Source organism: Triplophysa dalaica, chromosome 22, assembly GCF_015846415.1.
Source record: "Triplophysa dalaica isolate WHDGS20190420 chromosome 22, ASM1584641v1, whole genome shotgun sequence".
NCBI lineage: Eukaryota > Metazoa > Chordata > Actinopteri > Cypriniformes > Nemacheilidae > Triplophysa > Triplophysa dalaica.
In genome coordinates this window covers 13983965-14008217 of record NC_079563.1, presented here as the reverse complement: position 1 = coordinate 14008217, position 24253 = coordinate 13983965, and the positions used below count along the sequence as shown (strand labels likewise).

The window sequence follows — 24253 nt, the reverse complement described above, 5'->3', positions numbered from 1 at the left end:
ATTCAAACACATTTACATAAACACACCAGGAATGATAAGTGACTCGTAGTTTGTTGTTATGTATTCATACTTTTATATACAATTATGGCTTGATATAACAGCTGCAAATGTTCGTATGCTAACTTCAATCATTTTTCATAGCTGTTTTATTTCAGTACATTATTATCAGGCACTTCCTCCATGTATAACTAGTCTATAAAAGCACTGTGGTTCTGACAAGAACTCAAGGATGATACGTTTGTTTCAAACTCACCGCTGTACCACCCCCAATGTCAATCACGTCACATCGGAGAGCAATGTCCACATCAGCAAATACAAAAATTGTCACAAACACATTTAGAGACTAAATCATATATTAAAGAAATTAGTCAAAACTAGCTAATGTGGTTTTTAAATAAGGCAAAATCAACACCATTTACAGGTCAAACTATCCACACAAATACAGACAAAAATAAAATTACACAAATTTAGCGACACATAAATATACAGATGTAATATTCATAGTCTAAAATGACTATAAAATGCAGGTTGTGGGTACTTGTTTATCAGCCGTTAAAAATATATGCATATGATAAAAATATTTTTTATAATTTACAAACCCTTCATGGTTCTCCTCACTTTTGGGATTTAAAATCTCAAATCATTAAATATTTTGTAGATATGCAGTTACAATCCAACGTGTGTGTGTTTGCATTTGCAGTGAAATTCAAAATTTAAGACAATAATCATATAATCACTGTCAAAACAATAAAAAAACATTTTAAGAAGCCTTTTAGAACCAAATTTAGCCTTAAGTAGTCTTGAACTCTTTGTCTTTCAATGAGAATTCACAATTTTAACAAAATCTATCACAACAAAGGAACATTAAATACTTCAATATTACAAAGAATAGCTTTGACTTTTATGAAGCATTTTATATATTTATACATTACACAGCAAAGGCCACAGTATATTTTTATAGAGTTTAAAGGCTTGGATGAGAGAAAAAATCTTTGGAGAAACATTTAAACAGACAAGAAACTAAAATTTACTAATAGAAACATTTCATATACCATCTCATTGGTACAACAAAATATACATCTCTGTACAAAAGGCATTCATTCATCACATCATCGATGTGAAAATGATTCATCTGTAATGTATAATTTACAGAACACTCCAGTTTACATGATACACAGAGCTGTACATCACTTAAATTCAATGCAGAATAGAGACCAATGAAAAAAAATTACAAAATAATTGTTACGAAAGCACAAATTTGGTTTTGCTTTTGGTGAGTCTGAATGTACATACAAAATCTATGATTCCTGACAATAACGGAGCCTTTCGTACATTTTTGTACTTAGAAGTAAAGACTGAGGTAAATGCAAATGAGAAATGAAACAGGGAGGAAGAGAGAGTTCGAGTGGTAAGAGATAACTAAAATGAAACATGTCGGTAATGTTTCCGAAGCAGACATGAGCTGTCACACTTGCCCGTAAGAGCGGAAAGATGCTATGACGCGAATCTGCTCATTGGCTCACAACGATGACTGAATCAAAATGCTTTGATATTTTGTTATTTAAAGGGGTACTGCAACGATGTGACGAGTTGGGCTTATTACGTAGTATTTCTGTGCTCAATACACTCCCCCATCAATCTTACAGGTTTCGGAAAGTTTTTTTCGAACATATAAAACTGTTTTGTAACAATTTTTCTTAGTCCCTTATTGGACAATTCTCCCAGAAAAGCACACCCACGCGGCAGCATGGAGAGCAAGAGAAGGACCATGCGCAAACTTCACTTTCACTTGAGTGCAGGAGAGAGAGAGAGAGAGAGAGAGAGAGAGAGAGAGAGAAACAGGTGTTTGTTTGTTCACTGCATTTGGGTGATGAATGTTATATAAACGGTGGATATAACGCCGGATTTGGAGATCGTTTGAAACTGATATATGGAGCCGGCCCAGGGCCAAAAGATGCCGGACATGAACCGCATGCGGTGAGTGAAACTGATGTCTATGTTTTGTTGGCAATGTGCTTCAGTTCAGCCTACCCCTCCTCCCCGCACGGGCCGTAAGATTTTGGATGTAATCGTACAGCTGTATCTATCTTTTATAAATGTGATCAAACTAAATGCTCTTCGAAGATACGACGTATGCAATACCACTCTATAGGTTCTCAAGATTAATTTGAGATTGGCAGAAGCACCGTGTGTTAGGGCCGCTTTAATGCAAAGATGGTCATACATTTTTAAGATGCATAAATGCCTTTCTTTACGCAAGAAAAGGACGTTGCCATTTTATGTTTAATTGTGCATATATTTTGGGGGGCTATCGTAAGTGCTTTGAAAACAATGTGATATAACAAATCATAATATCACATCATAAAGATGTAATATTATTTGACTTAATGTCTAACCAGATACCCAGTTATTCGTGCTTGTCTTCACCCCATGAGGAAAACTCTGTTGAAAGCTCATAGGATCAAAGTTGAAGTCCAGGGCGTCGCCATCCATAAGTGTGTCATGAAGGACAGTTTCTACATCACATTCTAGCTGCTCAATCGACATGTCATCCAAGTCACTGGGCAACCGTTCTGGATGACCATGAAGGTGGTGATGAACTGTTCCATGTCTGTGAAAGCCGTTGGTGTAACTTGGCAACCCTACTTCTCCTCCACCTCTTCCCAGATGAGCAGGATGATTGTGAGGCAGGTGAGGCTTCATGTTACCAAGACGACAAGGATGCCCGTGGGGCACCAGGGTACACCCGTTCATGCCCATCGGCGGTGAGGGCATCTGATGCAGTGGTCGCGGGTGTGCGTTGAGGTGAGGATGTGTGTGTGGGTGTGGGCTTAAAATTTTCCCACCATGTCCTAGTTGTCCTGACCTAGCGTAGCAAGCAAGCACCCCGTCTCCAACCTGAGAGGCAATGGTTTCTAAAGACTGCATGCGGTCTCCTCTATGATCAGCATCTGCAGCCAGTAACTCTTTAAGCAGGCCTGGAGCGCAGTTGTAATGACCCGCGAAAGGTCCGTAACCCCCCGGTTTACTGTCTGATAATGTTGGTATGGGGATGGGACCCTGTCCATACAGGCATTTTCGATAATCCTGCTGGGGCGAGTTGTAAGATGGATACCCGGGGCTACCTTGCATCATGGGCGAGGACAGTGCGGATTGGGCGTCTTGGCTTCCCTGCCCGTTACTTTTGGGGGAAATAATGTTGAGGTTGTCTAACAAATTATCCATCATCACGCTCTCAGATCCATGGTGAACCAGGGAACCCGTTACTTCGGAGAGGCTGGGCAGGGGGCCTAGTTTGGTGCCCGGGTACCCAATGTGGATCTCGCCGGCCTCGTCCTCCTCAGGTAGGAAGGGTGAACGTCGTCCGCTGAGGGTGCTGGCATCAGAGCTGGCGCGTGTACGAAAAGTGGTCCAGGGTTCGAAATCGTCATTGCTGTGAGAGCTGGGGCTGCCGAGCCATTTTGGGTACTGAGAACCAGGACTGTTAGAACCGCCATCGAGTCCACCTTGCATGGTCATCTACAGGCACAAAAGAGCAATGCACAACAGCAAAGCATGAAAAACAACTCACACAAAACCAAACAGGGCCATAAAATCAACCAAATTACCTTTTTCTTGGCCGCTCGTCCTCGGCTCTTTGTAAACTTGCTGTTGTTGTCCATGGACGTGGCTCTCCTGCGTGGAGACTTGCCACTCTTGCCCCCTTCAGGGTTCAGCATCCACCACGAGCTCTTCCCCGTTCCTTCATTCTGCACTCGCACGAAACGACTGTGCAGGGACAGATTGTGTCTGATTGAGTTCTGCCAGAGACAAAAAAACAACCGGGATAGCAATATGAAAAGCTGGACGCATTTGAGTGTGTGTGTTTGATTTGAAACCAATGACAGGTATCAAATGACCTGTAATCGTCCAATCACGCTTGTGTGTTTGGAGACATGGATTTGGCAGATGTTTTAATCCAAAGCGATTTATTCAAGCTATACATCTTATCAGTACGTGTGTTCCCTGGGAACATCTCCAGATAGAAAAAGGAACATTCTCCAACATTTGAGCATCATGTGATGAATATCTAATATCTTGATCAATAGAAAATGTGCACAATATCTCTTAAGTCAAAATCCTTTTCGCTATTTAGTGCTATTTTAGCAAATACAGCTACTCTGTGTGTATTTTATTTATTAAATACTAGAACAATGTTTTAGTACACATGATGCTACAGTAAATTCAAGACAAGGTCCTAATTCCCTCAAAGCCTGGAGAATATAAGAAGGAAAGAAAGACAGTTAGCTCTAAAAGGGAAAAGGTATTAGTCATGTCCTTGCTTGAAACGCACACACTGATCTCAATGTATACACACACATCCTGCTCTAATGATATTTTGTCCGCTTTAGTTTTTCCATTCACACCCGAACCAGTCCTACATCTCTTTGCTGGCCTATAACTTTCAAAAATGTGTTGTAACAAGAGTATAAACTGGATTTGTCAGAGGAAATTTGATGCTAGGGTATTGTGGGTAGTTGCAAGGGGATTTCTATGTGGTTCCTAAGGTGTTCGGAAAGGTTGTTGGAAGGGAAGTTTCTAGGGTGTTCTGGTGGTTAATAGGGCACTATTAGGCCCATATAGAAAGAGCCCACCATCAAATCTCTAAGATATTCATACAACACTTTCCTCCCACCCTATTGTAAACATACGCAATTTTTATACTGTTTTACTGAAAACCAATAATAAATGCAAGAGTTTATTGATCCGGTTTTATAATTTTCATACAAAATATACGTTGTGAATGAGGCATGGTTTACATGACAGTCAAATAATGAACACATACCGTATGAACGAAAAGGCAGAAAATACTACAAAATTATAAGAAAAAGAAGACTAACCAGGGACTTTCCCTAAACACGCATGTTATTTTAACCTATTCCTCCATCATAAACTACATAACGTAGTAACGTAATGTGAACCAAACCAAAGAGAAGTTATAATTCCATGTTTCAGTACATACAGAATAAATCTGATGAAATCTTAAATCTATTACTGTGAGTGATCAAATCTAGCGCTGCATCACAGGACAAGTCACATTTCATTTCTTATTAGGCAGGAAAATGGGGAAAAAAGCACCATACTAAGACTTGAGCTATAGAAGAAGGTCAGTGGGAGGTCAAGTCCAACCTTTGATCCTCAAGGTCATGACCTCAAGGTCAAGTCAAGAAAAATCCAGCTTTCACGTCATGGGGGTCTGCAGTCTGATCACATAACCCTGATTGGATGTTAAATTCAGAAACACAATTACATATACACTGCATGTGCATATATACATACACCTGCAGAAAACATTAAGTGACCATTCCAAATTTCCATTTAATCAGCATTTCTAGATGTATTGTGGCCATTTCAATTGAATTTCTGTTGAATTTCAACAAAATCAAACCTCGGGAGTGACAAAGTCATCCAACAGCAATGTGACAGACTGACAGCATGACATGATACATGAAAACTATGTTAAAAAAACATAAAAAAAACTTTTCCTAAATACATTTACAAATAGTGGTTTTGTTGTTGTTGTTTTGCTTAAAAGTGAATATGAACTTGTTTTAATGCAGTATATGAGGTCTAAAAAAATTCTTATTTTAACACTTTTCTCCAGTTTAAATTTTTTTGCTAATAAATGCAAAAAGAAACAATATATTTGTTTTCACTTGGGAAGAAATATTGTTGGTCTTTCAAATTTCTTTTTAAAATAATTTTCATAGCTAGAACAAGTTTGAAATGGTCTTTCATTTTTTTTCGTGGCTGTGTGTACGCATATTTACAGAGTAAATATATATAAAAATGTTCCCTACATTATATTTTTTAAAATATAACACTATTATGTATGTTCTTGTGTCCGCATGCTCAGACAAAATCAATTGATTAATAATGTTATAGAGTTCCAGTGCTTATAATAGTATTCTCTTAAATGAATAAACATTATATAAAACATAAAAATCACTACACACTTTCATAACCATTACCATTAGTACTTTGAAAGTTAATATCGAATTATATAATCTGACAATAAAAGAAACAGATAATTTAATAATTTGATCAATCAAGACCAAGTGTCTACAGAAGGCTTACAGAGGGACAGACTAAATACAAATAGGCGACCCATCTAAAAAGGGAAAGTGTCATTGTAGAAGTGCACAGAACGGATGAATCAGCTGTACAGTATGTGTCTTCTGTGAAGATTATAAGCACTTGAGTAACATGGTCCACATGGGACCACAGGCTAACAAACGAGGAGAAAAAATAATAGCAGAAAGGATGCCGAGTGTGAGGTACAGGAAGAACTGGAGGACTAGAGATACAATGAGAAAGAGAGGTACACCGATGGAAAGTTATGCGGTTTTTCAGAGAGAGAGAGAGAAAGAGAGAGAGAGAAAGTTAGAGAGAAGAGGGTTGAGGGAGGGAAGGGGAAGGTTCGTGGAGGTGGGGCCGAGAGAATGTTTTCATAGTGAGAAAGTCAGGGTCGATGAGTTTGTTGTGTGTCTGTGCCTATGTGTAGAGGAGGGCAACTTTTCTGGTAGTGCTGAAAGCCCCTTCCTTGCAAACACACACAGAGAGCGACAGAGAGACGTATGGGCTGTCTGTCGTCTGTCTCTACCGTAATAGAACCCCCACAGTACCGCAACGCTCCACCCTGAGACACTGACACCATACTGTGTAACAAAATGTGAGAGTGTGAAAAAAAAAGAAAGGCCATACGTATGCGTAAAAGAGCACTTTCAGTTGTCAGATTAGCAGTTTGCAAAACAGTCACATTTAGATCTCATGTCAACACGCATTGCACATGCACAACAGAGCCAGGAAGTGAGTCAGTACAGGAATGTGCATTATTTTGTTAGGGAAGGTGTGACAGTTTTCTAATCAAATAAGACATCACATTTTTTAAATAAGCAAGAGACAGATAAAAGTATTCAATGGGAACTTTCTCAAATTCAAAAAGAGAAACTTGCACATTCTGGCTAAAGTGTGAACAATTTAGAAATCTGGGTTCCGACACATAAAAAATTCACAGATCTTAACCACAATCACCAGAGGAAAAAAATGCAAGATCTGTGTGAGCTTGTTACAACTGCTGCTCCGAGATCACAACATGGGACATTTATTCAGTCCACAGCACAGGGCTGACTGCTTTCATCACAGGTTTGTGTGGCATTTCAAATCTGCATTGTGACCTTTGGTCTAAGATCAGGGATATCCCTAACCCTTCTGCAATGGTGAAAAAGTGTGAATTAAAATCCCCTTTTGGGTACGTTTTGAGTCAATCACAGTGACAGGAAGAAAACATGGACCCGTGCACCAATTTCTCCACCAACGGGTGGGAAGTGGGCTCAGAATTGAGCAATCGAAACTCCTCTTTTCAAGGTACTACGTGAGGGTTTGTCGACCAGAATCAAGTGCCCACAGTTTTAGATAAAACTTGCTTTCTGGTGTTGTGGGTAAACATTGTGTCAAAGAAAGTGAATTTTTGGAGGTCAACTCGTGTCAAAGTGGTAAACAGCAGTGCATTTGCTTATAGTAACAGGTGCAATGATAATGTGTATGTGTATGAATGTGTGATAATGTGATTCTATTCTAATCCTCAGAGCTATTGGTGCAGTGATAGGTGTATTAAGCTATGCTTAGGGGGTCAGGCACTATGCGTTTGTGTGTGCGCACGTGTGTCAGACCTCCTGAGGGATTTATAAACAAGTCCGAGAAACCCCATCTGCATCCTGTCTGACACCCGAGACAGCAGACGCACTGACTGGCATCCAAAAACAACCCACCATTATTAATCAGACATCACCTTAAGATCATACAGCACATCAACATAATAAACAGCGAGACAGAGACAATGTTTTACAGGAGACAGTCACATGGCCTTGTAACAACGGGAGGGTAAAAAAATGACAAAATTTGTACTTTTGGGGCAAATTGTCTTTCTAAAAGTCCCGATGAAATCAAAATTGCCTTTAAGTATGAATATGTTTTCATATGGATATGTACTCTATAAACTATGTTTCAAAACATAGAAGATATAAACATTTAAATCTAATGCTGTGTTCGCCATAAATGCCTAGCATTGCATTCTTCACTCTTTATTACTTGTGGGAATTGACGCGAAAAACATCGCACGACAGGGTCTTTACGTGTCCGGACGTGTCAATGAGCTCTTCGCGCAAATTTCGCGCTCAAGTTAAAAAATGTCAACTTGTGCTGAAGTCACCCAATAGGTGTCATTTGCGTCAATCGCGTCACGACTTCGCATCTCTGTATTGACTTTTTTTAAGGAGCGTCTTCACATATCTGGTCAAATTGTTACCTACATTTACATTTAGTCATTTAGCAGACGCTTTTATCCAAAGCGACTTACAAGTTGGGTAAACAAATGGAAGCAATTGGGTCAAACATTAAGTCAACAAAAAGCATAAGAGCAATAAAAACATGTCTCACAAAGCCTACTACAGTGTACAGAGCCAAGTTTAGTTTATCTTAGCATGCTTTTTTTATTTTATTTTATTTTATTTTATTATTAGATATTGTAGAAAAGATTTAGAAATCAGAAATGATCAGTAAGGTGCAGACGGAAGAGATGTGTTTTCAGTCGATTCTTAAAGATGGCGACAGAATCTGCTGATCTTGTAGCAGCAGGCAGATCATTCCACAAATGTGGAACTGATCCAGAGTAGGTTTGTGAGAGCGATTTTTTACCTTTTTGGGATGGCACCACAAGACGTTGTTCGTTTGCAGAGCGTTAGGATCTGGCGGGTACATAAGTCTTGATGATGTCAATGATGACCTAAGATGCCAATGAGCTTGAGTTGAAATTTTTCATTTGCGCCGCGAGTTCGCGTCTATTCACAACATTGTATTGACTTTCTGTGTAATTTACTGGCGCAAAAACAGATTTCATGACATCATTTTGCACTTCAGCTTCTCATCAAATGTCAGGCTATATATATGAGGTACAATAAAAGTTATTTGCTATTTGAAAAGGATGAGAAACCACTCAATATGTCTACCCAAATGACTGTTTCAGTGGAAATGATGTTAATGGTTCAAACAAAGCTTCTCATTTCAAAAGCACTTGAGTAAGTTTGGTATGCTACAGCATCTATATGATAAAATGTTGTCACTTGCAGAGTAGACACAATGCTTGAGAACATCAAATAACTCCCTTACAGCTGTTTGACTTCAGCCAGTCAGCCGTGACACCTTGACAACGGTCGTCGGTCAGAGAGTAAACAAGCAGCTCTTCCAGAGACCAGGTGCGATCTGACAGACAGGTGCCTGATGTTCACCATACCAACAAAACACAAAAATCTCCCCAATGTCACGCATAAAATCTGCCAAAAGAGAAGCAAACCAGCATTTTTACTCTATCTTTTTGCTATTGACAGTATGAAGGGAACGGATTTAAACCTGTATCAGCCGCATAATGAACATCATCGCTCATTTTAGCATCATGTTAGTGGCAGAGAGACTGTCTTACAGTGAAACAGGTTGATCGTGATAAAGCACTTTGAGGTTGAGGTGACAAACTCAAGAGCAACATTTCATATAGCCTACAGTATAAACACAAGCGGACTCATGTGATCCTCACGTTGTGGACACTGATACCACATCATAAAACCTAACTCAATGCATCAGATGAGACAAACCATGCATGCGCTAGAAGAGAGTGCTTTCTAAACTTCTAATCCAGTGAAGAATGCCAATGAATGAGATTTAAAACAGAGGAGATAAACAAGAATGCGCAAGTTCAACAGAACAACGAGAGGTCCTCAGAGATAAACCTGTGACATGAATCTTCAATGGGCTAAACCACTTCCTCCTGTGCACATCCGCTTTCATCTTTTTCTCTCCTATCACTGTAAATAATCAGCACTGAAGTGAAAAAGTGAAGAATAAATGCATGTGTGTGAAACCTCTATGAATGGAAACCTGAAATACTCTTTTACATTTAATCACATTTGTTAAGTGTATTGTACACCACTGTAGATTCTGTATCTATACAGGCATGATTAACACTCAAATCTCATTGAGGTGAGGTGCGCTATGACTTTTCTAAGCACTCAGGCTGGCACTTCAAATAAACTCCTATTAGACATGCACTGAACGCACCTGAGCTATACCAAGGAAATCTCAATGCACTACCAAAAGCACCTGTGCTTCAGTCCTGTAGCTACATTACACACATAAGATACAATCACATAGTACCCAGTCTGCACTTTACCTTCATTGCACGTGGTGCAGAAAGGAGGGACAGGAAAAGGCAAATAACGAATGCCATGACATAGTAAAGTGTTCAAGCACACACACACACACACACACACACACACACTTTCAGTGTTAAAGGAAAAATACACATAAAAATAAAGATTCTGTCATCATTTAATCACCCTCGAGTTTTTACAAATCTGTATACATTTCTTTCTTCTGATGAACAAAGAGAGAGATATTTGAAAGAATGATTGCAAGCTAACCTCGAGGGTGAGTTAATGATGACAGAATTTTCATTTCTGGTTGAACTGTTCCTTTAAGAACCATAATCCAACCGATACTGTGAATAACAAAATGAAAAAGAGAGAGAGAGGGGGTTCTGATCGCCCTTCTTGGCCCATCCGTTCAGGAAGAGCTGCGTGAAGCTGATAGGAGGCCCGTCTGCCCTCTCGCTCTGCTAGACCACAGGGCTCCTGACGGGCACAGAACAGACCCAATCCGGGACGCTACGATGACCTGTGGGATGTAAACTAATCTAATACATGATAAAAAAAGCACTGCTCTGTGATGAGAGTCAGGGTTAAGCAGGAAGTTATGTTTGATAAGAGAAACTACTCCTTTTGTTATCAGACACATGAAGAGAGGCACTGAGTCCAGCTTTTTTATCCATGTCTATCTGTCATCTTTCCCCCCCCCCAGAGTAAAAGACGTTTTCACAGCTCTGAGCGACAATACTAAGAGGTCTGACAGCGAAACTGTGCTTTCAAGAATAGTAATCTGTTAAATACTATGAAACCTTTAATCTTCAGGAAATCTTGGTTGGTCAGATTTAAACTTCAAATCTTTTGTAAGTTAGGAGACCAAAAATGTATACTACAATAGCTAAGAATGACCTATATTAGTATTTGGTTATAAAAAATTGAGTTTAACAGAAATATGTGCCTGTCCTATTGAGCAACCAAATGAGATTGCAAGGATCTGTTTCTAAAGAGAAAAATCTAAGAAGCGACAGATTGAAGCAATTCGATGTCAGTGAAATATCACTGTTCTCTGTGAGAAACAATTCAGATCTTTTTTTGTCAAAGTTTTCAATGAGTTCCACGTTTTGTCCTTCTCACACACACACACACACACACACACGCGCACACAAACTGTACACACGCACAGTGACATAGGGACAAAGAAAGCGGGAGATCACAGCAAGCAGGTTTGACACCCACAGAGTTTAATCACAGTTTTCCAACTGATTTCCAACCCCACCCAACCAATCCAGTCCCACCTTAACCACGCACCTCACACAGACACAAGCAAGCACCTGGGTTGAACTCAGATCTGTCATTTTATCATTTCATGTGGTCGCTTCAGGGAGGGGCAGGAAAGGCAGAGACAACGAAAAGTATGTAAGAGAACAGCATGAAACCAACGCTTAAACACACAAAGAGGGTGATTTAACTGTTCCTTTAAATATAGTAAAAATGCTTACTTGTCCAAAAAGTTGTTAAGTTGATGTCAACCAACATTTTTTATTTATTTATTTTATAGTGCCATATTTTTAAATAATTGCATGTACCGAGTGTGTGAAAGAGAGAGATTAAGGGGGATCTGAGGCCATGAAACCAGAGCAACCTGCTGCTCTTTTTTCTGCTCTAATCTCAAGGTGACCCGACAAGATTTCTGTCACTCGCTGAAGTGTGACTGTTCATTTCATCTTTTGACTCTTTTTAATTTCTTTCACCTTTGACTTCAAGCCAACAAAGAGTTTTGGCTAGCTATGACAAGCTATGCTTTTAGACACAGTTGGATCTATCCTAGTAAAGATTTTTTAAACAAGTCTGAATCCTCCAATTAAAAAAAAAAAATTAGGGTAAAAAAATAAGAACAGCTCCCTTTGGGTTACTTAAACCTAAAAGGTCCAGTGTATGAAATTTAGCGGCATCTATTGGTGAGATTTCGAATGGCAACCAACGGATTACTCCACCCTCCCGTTCAAAGTACTACGGAGGCTGACACAATACTAAGAAGTCATCACTTTTTCCTTCTTTGCCGAAGCTCTGTAGAGCAGTTTCTCTGTTTAGGGCTACTGTAGAAACAATATGGAGAATTCAATGCAAGTTTCCATAAAAACATAACGCATCATTATGTAAGGTCTTTATACACCTCTGAAGACAGTTACTAGTATATACAGTGTATTATATTGCTTTCTGTCAATAAATCATCCAAAATTATGCATTGGAGTTTTAAGATGTTTGCTTTAATATATGCATTCGGTAAAAATGCTTGCACACACGTTTGTTGTTATACATTGTGGGGCCTTTCAATCGACATATTTACCTCTCTAATGTACAAACATTATATGAAATCTCCCAACCCTCACATAAATGTTTTTGTATTTTTACATTTATTAATTTGCATAAATTTCGTTTGATAATCAATTTACAAAGTAGGCCCCCACAATTTATAGAAACCCGAACACACATATGCACGCGCACACACTTTGGGGCCCTGTAGAGAAGTGATTCCTTTCACACAAAGTTAATACAATGAGCTAACATGCTTCACATACCAGAGTAACACACATAAAGACCCCCTGCACTTTAACAAACCACACACACACGCGCAATGACTAATTCAGTAGCAACGACAGCATCGTTTCACCCTCAGTCACCTGATTTTACCTTTAAATTCTCTGTCAAACAGACTCAAACAGTCTTTTGTGTGTGTACTGGTATCGGTCCAGTGCAAAATCTCTAAACCAAGTATACTAACAGGAAGTGATGTCATATTTTGGTACAAGAAGAAGATTGGACATACACAGACAGGCCAAGGTCATGCGAGAATCCTTATCTACATTCTTTTCATCTCAAGCTTTTCCCGCAAATACACACAGACACATTCATTTCTTTATCGTGGATTTCCCACACCAACAATGTCCAAACGCTTCCTTTAACCCCTCACCGTGATAAAACATAGTTTTAAAGCAGGCATAACACACAGGGTTTCTGCCAATCTCATATTAATCTTGAGTACCTATAATGTGGTATTGCATAGTTCGTGTCTTCGAAGAGTTAGTTAGTTAAATTTATAACAGCTTACGATTGTTTCCGTAATCATACGGCGCGTGTGGGGGGGAGGGGTAGGCTGAACCAAAGCACGTGCACACCCATTGTCAACAAAACACAGACATCAGTTTCACTCACCGCATGCGGTTCATGTCCGGCATTTTTAGCGCTGGGACGGCTCCAGATATCAGTTTCAAACGATCTTAAAGTCAAGCGTTATATCCAGCATTTATATATTATTCATCACACAAATGCAGTGAACAAACAAACACCTGAACTTCGCCAACGTATGCTCTCTCTCCTGCTTTCAAGTGAAAGTGACGTCTGCACATGGTCCTTCTCCTGCTCTCCTTGCTGCAGTGGTGCCGTGCTGCGTGCTTTTCCGGGGGAATTGTTCAATAAGGGACTAAGAAAAGTTTAATATGTACGAAAAAACCTTTCCGAAACCTTTACGATCGCAAAGGGCGTGTATCAAGCACAGAAATCCTACGTTATACGCCCAACTCGTTTTTTGACAAGTTGAGTATGTTATGCATGAGAAGACAGAATGCATGACACGTCGTTGCAGGGCCACTTTAAAGTTCACTTAAAAATGAAAATTCTGTCATCATTTACTCATCCTCCTGTTATTTCGAACCTGTCTGACTTTCTTCCAAGAAATGTTACCAACATTTTTCAAAATATCTTGACAAGAGAATTTTCATTTTGGGGTGAACTATCACTAAGAAATTCAGATGCATAATTTGCTAGTTTGTCACCTGAAATGTCTGTGTTCCTGTAACTAAAAACAACATTATCAGTAAGAAATGTAACTTTGCAAAATTAACAAATGAAAAAGAACTCACTGTAATCAAAATATCTTTCAGCAGACATTATGTAGTGTAGGCTGTTCTGAAGGCAGTTTACATACTGCACGTGTAGTAACGGTTTATGTCACAGGCCACTGAGAAAAACAATAACTTCCAGTAAGGCGGCAAGTATGGGGGTCTTTCTGCCCCTGGTATCCAGCCATCATTAGCTTCCCCTGAGAGAAACAACAGAGAGACCCTCTTCTGAAGCACCTGCCATTGTGCATGCATGTACCGTATCTGCGTGGGTATACTCACGCTTGTGTGTTTATGTTTGAGTGTGTGTTGCACGTGCACAACTGCTCCCCAGGGGCCGGCAGGGGTGTGTGTGTTATTGTTAGACAGTGTATAGAATAATACTCCTCCTGTTCTCCTCCCATGTTATTCCATTTTGTGAGAGCAACAGTTATTTGCAAACATTCTTCAAATTCATATCCATATCAAATTAGTTTTAAGATAATGAAAATTCAAATTCAACTTTATTAATCGATGTCCCTGGTTGTGTGTTTTGTATTCGTAAAAACAAAGTGTTTGTTTTCAAAATGTTTCATCAAAATCCAATTAAATTACGATGGATAACAAAGTGCTACCCTTCCTTAGTGTACGTCTTTTTTTTTAAATAATTAAAAATAATTAATCCACAAAGCAAATTAAAAAAATGTGTTTCTTTCAATAATAATTTTTGATACCAACATTATTTTTACCATAATTTATCAATTTTACCTGTTTCGTCCATTCCATAAGACTGCAAAGTAAGAAATGAACAAAGTGGCCAAAAACAAAAACTTAATTTGTTTTGTATGCCCGCACTTTCCATAACAAGTCAAATACAGAAAGGCAAATATACTTTACAATGCACACCAGACTCATTTTCTATATTCTGCAATAAACCAGACAGTCTGACGACCAGTTTTGTTGTCAAACTCTAGTACCCTCATAGTACCCCACGCCTCCAGTCCCAGGACGGGGTGAGAGAGTGTGTCTTTTTCAAGGAGGGAATGTTGCTATTTTCCAGCCATTCAGCAGGAAACGCATCATCATTCATTGTGGGAGACGTGTGCGCTGTTTTTACAGGAAAGTGCAAAAATAACCTTAAGCCAAAGGTTCCACCGGACTCAACATGACAAAGCTCCAGTAGCGGCCTACGGTTTACATGAAAGGAAAAGGATATCTGTGCTGCTGGTAGAGGGGAGAGACAAGGGTCGTGTTTGATTTAGTGGTCCTCTTAATGAGATCCCTTTGGGGTTGATGGTAGGTGGGGATTCTTCTGATAGTAGGTGTGCGAGTATACTTGTAATATAATTCAAATCATTCAAATACATTTTTACAGGTTTGGAACAACTCGAGGGTGAGTAAATGATGACATCAACTGTCCTTTTAATATGAGGTATGAGGTTTGGGGTTTAGGGGGTGTTGAGGGGTTAGAAGAACTTAGGGTGACATTTAACAACTATGTATTTTTTATGTGCAAGATAAAAACATACAATTCATAACTTACAATCTGTCAACACTGGTTATATTTATCAGTCTGCATCAAGAAAAAGGAAAAAAAGTCTCAATCCCACGACTGAGTGTAACTAGCTGATTTTAAACCCTTGACCTCTGAAATAACTTTCTTCTCTGCTGACGCAATCAAGACTGTGAGGGCAGAAAAAGATGAATATTAACCAATAATATTAAAGACTAACGTCCACGATCCAATGAAATGTGATGGCTAAAATCAGATACCACCGTTTTTGTTTTTCCAGTGATTCAACATTGACTCACACTGAAACTAATGAGCAAATTCATCGCAATGTCAACAAATGAACAATGATCTTTGCATGCTTACGTATACCACTCAAAAATCTAAAGAACATTAATTTTGTAAACTACACCTGAAAAATGGCACTAACGTAGTAAGAAGCAATTGAACAAAAAACTAAGATATTCCCTTGTAAACAAGCCACTGGACTTTTCTGACAGGCTGCAGAGGAAATGCTTTAAGGAACACATGGAGATGGAAGTGATTGCATGGCTCAGGAATGGCGGATGTTTGACGCTTTTCCCTTATGGTAACGTTCTTTCCCTTCCATTTCTGCCCTCTCCTCAACCTGTTCTCCCAAAGTCAGAAAACTTGTGCTCACCTTCTGCGGTTTTAAAGCAAAGCCATAGCATTTCACTAAAGTACAGTGGGGTCTAAAAAAAAAATCCACCTCTGACCCTTACAAGAGCCCTGTGACCCCAGACGGCATTTTAACTCTAGTTTTAGAATCCCATGACTGAGAATTTTAACACTAACATGTGGATAGAATATATATATATGCTTGGGAGGCTAGAGACTAGCTTTCACAAGAATGCAGACACCCCATGGTACCTCGACCTCCATAGAAGTGGCGTCAATGAGGTGCATTCTTCCACTTATCTGTATAATGAACAGGAGTCGACAAAGGGATGCAGGGGCCTATGACCGTCTGGCTTTTGTTGCCTATTTACATAGCATGGTGTGAAGATTGTTTAGTGTGGCTCTGTTACTATACTTGATAATGAGGGATAATGTACAGGCAGCCGGTTGTTATCGCAGAAATAAGCCCCGACAGTGTGATCAGGACCCGACACGAAGTGGAGGGTCTTGTATCAGACTGAAGGTGCATATTTCGCGATAACAGGCTGCTTGTACATTATCTCGCTTATTATATGGCTACTTGCCACAGGAGTAAAAAAACTGGACATGAAATGTGAATTTGAATTTTATTAGCGCTTTTTTAGCGAATGCAGGCAATTGGTTTAATCATTTTTAAATATAATGTCATTATGTTCTTTTTACATAGATATATTTACATTTAATTTGTAAAAAAAACCTGTCAAAATAATTAGCTGCATCCGGGTTACTGTGTGTTATTAGTTTTGAGAGGTTGTTATCTGGGAATAACAAACCTGCAAATGTCGCAACTGGCCAATCAGAATCAAGCATTCCATCGAGCCGTGTAATAATTGACTGTAAGGCCTGAGGTCTGTTCAACACAAAGTCCAGCATGACTGAAGTACAAAACTTTAATAAACAATGAATATTTGTGATGAAATTGTATGCAAAATCTGATTACATTCAATTAATTTGCGCCATTGTCCAAATTAAAAAATGTTTTGGATGCATTGTTATGCTTGTGTTCTTGGTAACGAAAATTTAACCTTTGAAGAAAATCTGATTTATTCTCCAATATCTGCCTTTTTGAAAATGGACACCTATATCTTCTGTAAATACAGTATATATGTTTCACAGGGGCTTACAGACGTACCAGACACATAACGTGACATTAAAAGCACATACAGAGGCTTTGAGTTTGACTTCTTGTGGTGTGGCTTTACAAAGAATGACACAAACGCTTATTGTCTTCTATCTTTCTGGAAAAAATTAGTTACGGTTGGCGTGGCTTTAGTTCTGATGAGTCCAGGGATTGTTTGCAGCCAAAAATCATACAGTTTGTCTTTTTGTAGCAAGTGCAAACAAGTTTGAAGGAATTTATTTGGTGAAGCATGAATTCCTGTCAATCTTACACCCATTTTTGTCATCATAAAATACACTCAAGGCATCTATTATATTACTATTTTACAGATGTGATTTGGGCAATTCCATGTAAATGTCAACCTGACCATGAAAACTATAGTTTCTTCCAAAGGTTTTTACTTTACTAGCAGCACAAATCTCCAAATTTGGTGGTTTAATTAAATAACTTATGTTCTGTGAAGAGACATCGCTTCTTGATTTGTTGACAACGATTACTTTGGGTTTGTGCATTTTAATTCACAGAAATCCTACAAAGTATGTAATTTCTCCAAAATGGTGTCCTTTTTTTTGTCACGTCCATCACACAGGTTTATTTCCTTTTTTTAAAACAGAAAACTTGTGCATAGGCTAATATTTTTCTGATATTTAGACTCTACCAACAAAGGTTTAGTAAAATTCAAACCTATGGTTGATTATATTGGTAACAAATAGAGGGTATGCACATGTCGTCACTTTCCCAAGTGTGCGCGCCAAAACACACACTCCCTTGAGTGGCAAAACACTCAGCAAAATGGCTTTTTACAATATCAGGAAACCCAATTCCTCGCAACATATCAGTGTCCAAGGACACCTGGTTCCTCTGCAAGTCGTAAGAATCACCATAGAGTCCAACTGCTTTTAATATCAGCAAATAATTGTGTGTTTAAGTCTTGGTTTCTTTGTTTCTCCTATTGAAAGTAGCCATTTTGCTGCATGATTTGCCACTCAAGGTAACATGTTCTCTTTGTCTGTGTGGTGAGAGACAGCTACACTGACTTAACCAATGCCGTACGTTTGGGGTGAACCTGTTTTGTATGATCAAATGGCACATTAAGGGAGTGTTTGGGAGCTTTGTGAACCATATTGATTCATTACATTCCGTTTGGTGCTACTACTGGAGCAAAAATGACACACTGTACCTTTAAAAAACTTTTCAGGTGAATCGTACAAAAAAACCCTCTTTTTGCAATACATCTTTGTCGCTGACATCCTGTTGCCGTCATCTGACATTTCGGTTTGGAGATTTTTTCTGATATCTGATGGGTTCAGACAGTTTATGTTTAACTTTTAGTCACACTTTTAGTCCCAATGCATGCACACTGATGCAGCAATAGATTAAAAGCCACAGGTACCCACAGAAATAGAGTTTGCATCAACTCTCAGAGCCACGGCGTCAAACTCTTTCATGTGTTTGCGGTACAGTGGAGCAGCTCTGCATGCGTTTCATCTCATTTCAACCTTTTTCTCCTTTTACTTCCTTTCATTTGTGAATGTGTGTGCGTGTGTAAGAAAGCATAAAATGTCCCTTCAATTTTGCTGCACTTTGCACAATGCTAATTACATGCTACCCATATTATGTAGAGCAGGAATCATCTATAAACCACAAACTTCAACCTCTGCAAATTTCACCTGTATGTGCTGACAGTTATCTGACACTATAGATTCCGAGAATCTGTCCTGAACTTACAAACTCTAAAGATTCAAAAAAAATCTAGACTTTTCTATTTTAAATTCAGAATGGACTGTGGCTGTAGGATGAATACAGCAATTGAGGATGAATCCACAAACACTCAAGTTCAGCAGTCACTGGTTTTGGAGAATAAGTGACCTATTCCCCTACAGCCGAAACTTATTGACCGACAAACTAAGCTACCATTTTGTATCTGGTCCGAGATAAGGTTGTACAAATATTATGTGTGTGCATTTGAAACACTGAAAATCCCGCCGGACAAATGTATAGCTTGCATGTGTGTATTACTGGGAAACCTATAGTGAACTTCAAAGCACATAAAGGTAACAGGGTTCATCTGCTGAAACCAGGGCCCAAAGTTAAACATTTTCGTAAAGCCATGATTAAAATAGAAGGAAAGACAAGAAAGCATTCTTAGATAACATAATGAAAACCTAAAACAGTAAATGACCAAAAAAAAATATATATATATATATATGAATAGTAAGCAATGCGTTTAAATCAGACAAAGAAAACCAGTCTATCTTTATATCACAACATATGAATAGAGTTCAGAAACAAAAACTATGTGTAATTTACTAAAAGTACTCAAGATGGTTATAAGGGCACTTTTGAGTTTAGATATAAAATTGACCTACATGGAATTCTACCTCTGTGCGATTGTTTGATTATTTATGGCACTCAAACAATGGTGTGTGTATTAACAGACACAAGATAGTAATTAAACAACATAAAATGAGTTTGAACACCACCCTCATTATTTTGCTTAGACTTTTAGATGGCCATGGACTCCCGTGACATGCTCCACTAACTTGGTGGCATGACCTTTAAGTTTTGACCTTTGACCCCTAGAGACATTTAAATCCCAGAGTTTAAAGTCTCAATCAATTTGACTTGAAGCTGCACCCAAGTTCAAGGCTCAAACTTGCATAACAGAAGGGTCCATTTGGCTACCAATTCTAGAGGCTTTTTGAATGTGACAACAAAGAACGAACCTAATCAGATGTGATGCAATAAAATCAGTCGCAAAAAATATCATCCACGATAAAAGACATTCGAAACATATTTAGAATATACGGTTATTGTGGACCAATGAGATCTCACCGTGGGCGGGTCTACCCGGCACACCGCTGCAGAAATAGAAACAACAAATTGACAAAATTTTCTTGTCAACTCACTCATGCAAGGTTATGAGAAAAACTCAGAAATGGTTTTAATCTCTTCTCAGTATGTTTAAAAAACACATAATTGTGTCATATTATACTGTCAGTTAACAGTAAAATGTGCTCATTCAGGTGCTCAAGTGCAACTACTTAAATGGGAGAATCACATAGACAAGAATGCATAATTGTCTGTGACTTTAATGGGACAGGAAGCAGAATATTGTTCTAGTCTCAGGTATGTAGACAGCCTAATGATAAAGAACAGTCCAGCCCATACGACCCGACAGAAACATTTTAGATCGACTGGAATGCTGAAACTATGATGTCACAGATGCAGGAGTCCATACAATGTTTTGTTGTGGCGTGCAGCCCCGATGGCGGTGGTACTGGGGCGACCACACCTTTCAGGTAAACGTGTTTCCCTGTCATGACTGGTAATCCTGCAGGTATTTTTAGCTCGGTGATAGGAGGAGGCCATGAAATATGTGACAGTCGGGATTTGCGTTTCCATTTGCGCACCGAACACGGCAAAGAAACAAAAGTGGCTTGTGTGGAGAGGTGAATCAGAAAAGAATACAAGTGCGGCAGAGATAAATGACAGGTTGACAAAAACCCTTTCAGCACCGAACAAAGTCTCTATTTGCTTCACCTTGTTTGTGAGATAGTCCCCCTGTATTTAAGGCGCTCGGTTTTAGTCATTAGGCACCTTAAAACTCCACAAGAGCTTTAGAAATGCATGCTGGGATCATGAGACTTGCTAAATAGCTTTGCATGCATTTCAAAGCATTCAAAGTAGTGGCAATTTAGGTAAATCAGATGACTTCAAGCCAGTTCACTCACATTCCTTGTTGGAAATTACGGTAGTTAGACATTTAACCACCGAAAAGACCAAAAAAGTGGAAGTAAACAGAAGCCACACATATTTCATTAAAACCAAAGTTGTCCTAAAGTGCTATATCACAAGTTCTGGAGCAATGCAATATCTTTTAACCTCATTTAAATAGTCATGTCATTAGCTGAAAATATTACCCTCTGGCTGTCTAGCTCTCTCTTCAGTATATTCAAATATGACACGTCAGCGCACGTCACAGCACGGTTGACATCAATGGAAATTAGCTCACAAGTCATATGTACAATTTCATGATACTCTTTTATGGGATGCTTGGAGCGTGACAGTCCCTGTCCTCATCCCCTTTCGTTATGCGGAAAAGAGCAGACCGTCTTCTAAACATTTCCATTCGTGTCGCATGGAGAAAAGTGAACTACGATCATTAATTTTTTGGGTGAATTTCTCGTTCTTTATGAGAGCATGTCAGATGTGAGCGGCCTCTACTTTCTGATGGTAAAAAGCCAACCACGAAACGAGCTTTTCTGTCAAGGCTATCAAACAACGATTTAACTAAACGTGCATCTCCAACCGCGCGGATGAGACTGTGTTGATACACGAGTCCCTCCTCTTTCGCGCCTTAAATTCCATAACAAACCGCATGACCCGTGTGTTGTGTTTGAGGGAATCCACAACTGGGCTGGGATCGCGATAGCTTTTGTAACCACGATACCATGCTTTCTTTTTAGCATAAGCAAAAAAATAATATATTGACGTAAATGAAAAGAAAATTCCATATTTCACCTCCTATACTGATGTCTCGGACAACAGAATTACTGTAAGCTGACTTGTTTGTCTTACAGTAAATGACTGACTTTGAGGCAAGATCATCTTCCTATTTGACTGGTGGATCATTGTGATAGCAACGCAGAGATTATGGGTTCGAGCCCATACTGAAAAAAAGCGTAAAGCTTGAATGAACACCTGAACATGTAAATACTGCGATTCTACATCCATGAGCACTTCCTCTCAAAAGAACGTGCTAATACTGTGTAACATGGTTGTGTGTTTTAAACGATGAAGTACTCTAACTTATGCAAGTATGATGAAGACCTCTACACTAGTATAAATGGCACTTGTGCTTGGCCTTGGAGAGCAATTACCTTCCAGCCGGCTGAGCTGTTGCTGTCGCCCTTATCTTTGAAGTAAGGCACGCTCTTAACCATCCACTCGTAGATTTGAGACAGGGTGAGCCGCTTCTCAGGGGAGCTCTCGATCGCCTTGGTGATGAGGTCAGCGTATGACATATTCCCCCATGCGTTCCTACGAGACGAGCTGCTCTTCCTCTGGGCCGCTGCGGGGCTGGAGCTGCTGGCAGGGGCGGGGAGCGGCGGCACCTGTTGCGGGTGCGTCAACTGGGGATTCGGCTGCTGTGGATGCAACGCCGCCGCCGAAAGCTGTTGCTGGGGATGAACGCAGTTGTCCTGGCAGTGGAAGTCGTTACACAACAGAACGGGCTTCTCCTCCGTGTAGTCCTCGGTCTCCTCTAGTAAACTTAAACTGTTAATAAAGTCCACAATGCCGTGCTCCGGCTTGACGGACGGCGCCGGGGAGGATGTGTTTGAGCTCCCCGGCTCGTTGAATTCGGGTCGGTGCAGCGGCCAGGTGCATGAACGCGGTCGGGAAAGAGGCTCGAAATCTGGGTCGATGTCAACCAACTGTTGCTGCTGCGGTTCTGCCATCCCAGAATCAAAGCCTAATCAGATGACTTTTCTTTAGTCAGATGATAAGTGCCGTGAAGATTTTAACATCCGCTGGTGAAACCACTAGTTTGTCCAACACTAACAATTACACATGATCGGATCACAGTCTATCTAGATTACAATAAAGCACAAGTTTCTTCCCAAACAAAGTTACGTCTGGTCGTACGGTAAAAGTCAGCGATGTATAGTTTGTACCATGCCTACCACGTTGGCTTTAAATGAAATGGGTTTTATGAGCGCTTACAGGGTGCAGCGTGGAGTAGAGTGAGTAGAGCCACGCCCACAGCTGAAGTGACAGCCAGGACAGCCAATTACAAGCGCCTATTTAATAGGTAAACAGAGATTGTGTCTGTACAACCCACTTTACTGCGTTTATCGTTTCAGTTAAACAGGATTTGCAGAAGATTAGACTGCCATGAAAGAATGTGACCACCTATTATAGCTTTCCATTCATCCGTTTAGCTGTCCAATATGAAATAATCATCAGTTTAATGCAGTGCTTTTTGGTGAAACGCAGCACTTTCATCAAGATTTAAGAAGCCGGGTGCACCGAGCTTAGAAACAATTTAGCATTTATCCGCATGTCAAATAGTCTGTAAATCCCTTGAGATTTGGCTTTCTAAATGTTTCCTTAATACTTTCAATAAATTAAATGTGTGTGTGCCATGTGTACCTAAATATTTCCAGCTGGCGTCCATTCGAACATTTGCAGTCAGCGTTATTTCACTAGAGGGAGACATTGTCCCACAAGTTCTTCAAATTGTCCCTAGTTACACTTTATAATTTGTTGAAATGTTGTCAAAGTTTTTAATGATATATTTGCCATATTATGCAAGACTCATAAGTATAATTAAATTAGTCTTGGTTACGTATTGTCGACGTTTTTTATGTTCACCTACAAGCTGTGATTACGACATAACGTATATGAAAAAATATGTAATTTTGTGCGTTTCATGCTGTGAGTGTTTTTTTTAGAAATCAATTCTAAATGAATAAAATAACTTCCTGTCAATCTCATTTTGTAGATATGATAGGCTTTAGTGTTAGACATTTTTTATTTCAAACTGTAAAATTTTTCTCTGACGGCATTTTCATTTATTTGTTTATTTATTCATATTCTATTTTGTTTTAATTCACTTTTTCATTAAATTAGTATTGGTTATGTATTGTAGACTTAACTTTCTATGTTCACCTACAAGCTGTGATAACTAAATAATGTATATGATAAAATATGCAATTTTACGCGTTTCATGCTGTGGGTGTTTTTTTTTTTTAGAAATACAATACTAAAGGAATACAATTCCTTTTTGTAAATATCATATTGTACACATGATAGGCTTTAGGGTTAGTTA

General features: G+C 39.2%; 1 protein-coding gene across 1 annotated transcript; it reads right to left on the bottom strand.

Moving 5' to 3' along the window:
* Positions 1 to 75: 75 nt before the first annotated feature.
* On the bottom strand, positions 76 to 23109 carry foxo1b (forkhead box O1 b). The gene is made up of 3 exons (XM_056737299.1): positions 22302 to 23109; positions 3609 to 3800; positions 76 to 3519 (listed from the first exon to the last, which is right to left on the bottom strand). The coding sequence occupies exons 1-3, from the start codon at positions 22878 to 22880 to the stop codon at positions 2392 to 2394; spliced, it is 1899 nt and encodes a 632-aa protein (XP_056593277.1). The 5' UTR covers positions 22881 to 23109; the 3' UTR covers positions 76 to 2391.
* Between the last annotated feature and the right edge of the window lie 1144 nt (positions 23110 to 24253).

What these genes read in the sequence shown, in the direction of transcription:
- foxo1b (XM_056737299.1), bottom strand. Translation starts at nt 22,880, where the DNA reads ATGGCAGAACCGCAGCAGCAACAGTTGGTTGACATCGACCCAGATTTC. An exon ending in ACAGCTCAGCCGGCTGGAAG is followed by an intron (nt 3,801 to 22,301) that starts GTAATTGCTCTC and finishes TGTCTCTGGCAG; the next exon opens with AACTCAATCAGACACAATCT. An exon ending in GACGAGCGGCCAAGAAAAAG is followed by an intron (nt 3,520 to 3,608) that starts GTAATTTGGTTG and finishes TTGTGCCTGTAG; the next exon opens with ATGACCATGCAAGGTGGACT.